This window comes from Myotis brandtii, unplaced genomic scaffold (genome assembly GCF_000412655.1).
Source record: "Myotis brandtii unplaced genomic scaffold, ASM41265v1 scaffold181, whole genome shotgun sequence".
NCBI classification, from domain to species: domain Eukaryota; kingdom Metazoa; phylum Chordata; class Mammalia; order Chiroptera; family Vespertilionidae; genus Myotis; species Myotis brandtii.
In genome coordinates this window covers 121335-123009 of record NW_005356712.1, presented here as the reverse complement: position 1 = coordinate 123009, position 1675 = coordinate 121335, and the positions used below count along the sequence as shown (strand labels likewise).

At 65.3% G+C, this 1675-nt stretch overlaps 1 protein-coding gene across 4 annotated transcripts in view; it reads right to left on the bottom strand.

The window, feature by feature from the left end:
- Window positions 1-1675, bottom strand: part of GRAMD1B (GRAM domain containing 1B) — an 81523-nt gene that overhangs the window by 61729 nt on the left and 18119 nt on the right. For all 4 annotated transcript variants that reach the window (XM_014537659.1, XM_014537657.1, XM_014537656.1 and 1 more), the window contains one exon: window positions 1466-1675. In XM_014537659.1, the coding sequence (XP_014393145.1) occupies window positions 1466-1675 (210 nt within the window). The remainder of the gene's footprint in view (window positions 1-1465) is intronic.

Here is a 1675-nt window from a genome sequence, read left to right as displayed (position 1 = left end):
AGGCCGCTGTCCAGCAGCCCCGGTGCCTGCAGAACCCGTGGGGCCATGCCAACGTCATCCAGCAGCCCCGGTGCCGGCCCAGGCCCGTCTGGTCTGGGAGGGGTTCCCCTCTGACCCTTCTCGCCTCCTGGGAACATGAGCGGGTTGGTGGGTGGGGGGTGGTGAGGGTGCTCAGACGAGAGCTCCCCGTGGGAGGCAGGGGAAGGAGGTCACTCTCCAGCACCCGGGGCTCATCTGTGGGGACCCGTGACCCTCAGCCGACTCCTCCAGGGATCAGGAATCACCCACCAGAGCAGACCCAGGTGGACAGAGCCTCCCTCCCCCAAAGACTCCGCTTCTAGGTGGCGGTAAGGGGGCAGGTCCCCAGCCCCAGGCAGTGTTGGGGAGCAGGCAGAGAAATGGGGGGCGGGGCGCGGGTCTCTTCGGCTCCAGGTGCAGGGAAACCGGTCCCTCGCCTGCCCTTGGTAACATCAGGCAGCCGGCCCCTGGCAGCGGGCAGGCCTCTGGGAAAGGGACCAAGCAAGACACGGGCCAGGACGGGCGGGGGCGGGGGCGCAGAGCACTACAGACAAGTGGACGAGGGGCCACAGACAGACGGGACGGCTTACTTTTGAGAGGCGCCTGTGAGACTAAGGCCGTGCATGCAAAGAAGGGGTGCGGCGAGGGGGGAAGAGGAAGAACAAGAAGTCAAAAGCAGCTTCAGGTCCAGGCCGTTCCGTTCCTCCCGGACCCCAGAGCCCCCCCAGGCCTGCGAGCCCAGTGGGGAGGGGCATCTAGACACACACCTCCTGCTCCCCAGGGCTGAGGGGCAGGGACTCTGGGCCCCAGGAGCAGCCCAGTCCTCAGGCACAGGCTGGTGCTCACGGTGGTGCCCACACCTGGGAGGGAGGGGGGGTGCCTGTCCCATCTTCCCGGACAGATGAGCATCAAACGGATGTCACCAAAGGGAGACAATGTGAGGCCAGGGCGGAGGCTGCAAACAGCATGAGTGTCAACCCATGAACAGGAGGTCAGGGTTCGATTCCCGGTCAGGGCACATGCCCGGGTTGCGGGCTCAATTCCCAGTGTGGGGCCTGCAGGAGGCAGCCGATCCATGATTCTCTATCATTGATGTTTCTATCTCTTTCTCTCTCTCTCCCTTCCTCTCTGAAATTTAAAAAAAAAAAAAAGCTAAACACAGACCCGTCCTGACTCCCGGAGCCCCCCTACTCCAAGCCTCCAGGTGTGCGAGGCCCCCTAGCCCCTCCATGGGGTGGTGACCAGCCCCGGCTTTCCCTGAGCGCTCAGCGGAGAAGAGGGCTGTAAGGAGGGCTCCCTGCCTGCCCCACCCTCACCCACTGAGCCAGGGCTCTCTCAGGACACTAGGGTCCCTCAGGAAGGGGTGATCACCTCCCGTCCCCAACACCATGCTCCCCCACATCGGCTGACAAGCAAGTGACGTCCAGGACAGGGACCCCGGGCTCACCTTGGAGTTCTTGCCGCCTCCACTCCGGCCGGACTGCGAGGAGCAGCTGCGCTGCACGCCCTGCTCAGGCGTGGAGGGGGACTTGTCCGAGGAGTGGTCGGAGCCCTTCTCCACCATGGCGTCCGCGTCCGGGCTCTGGGGGGTGGGCGAGCGGGACCGCTTCCGGAGGACAGGGGAGCAGGCCGGCGAGCTGCGGTTGGAGTTACTGGC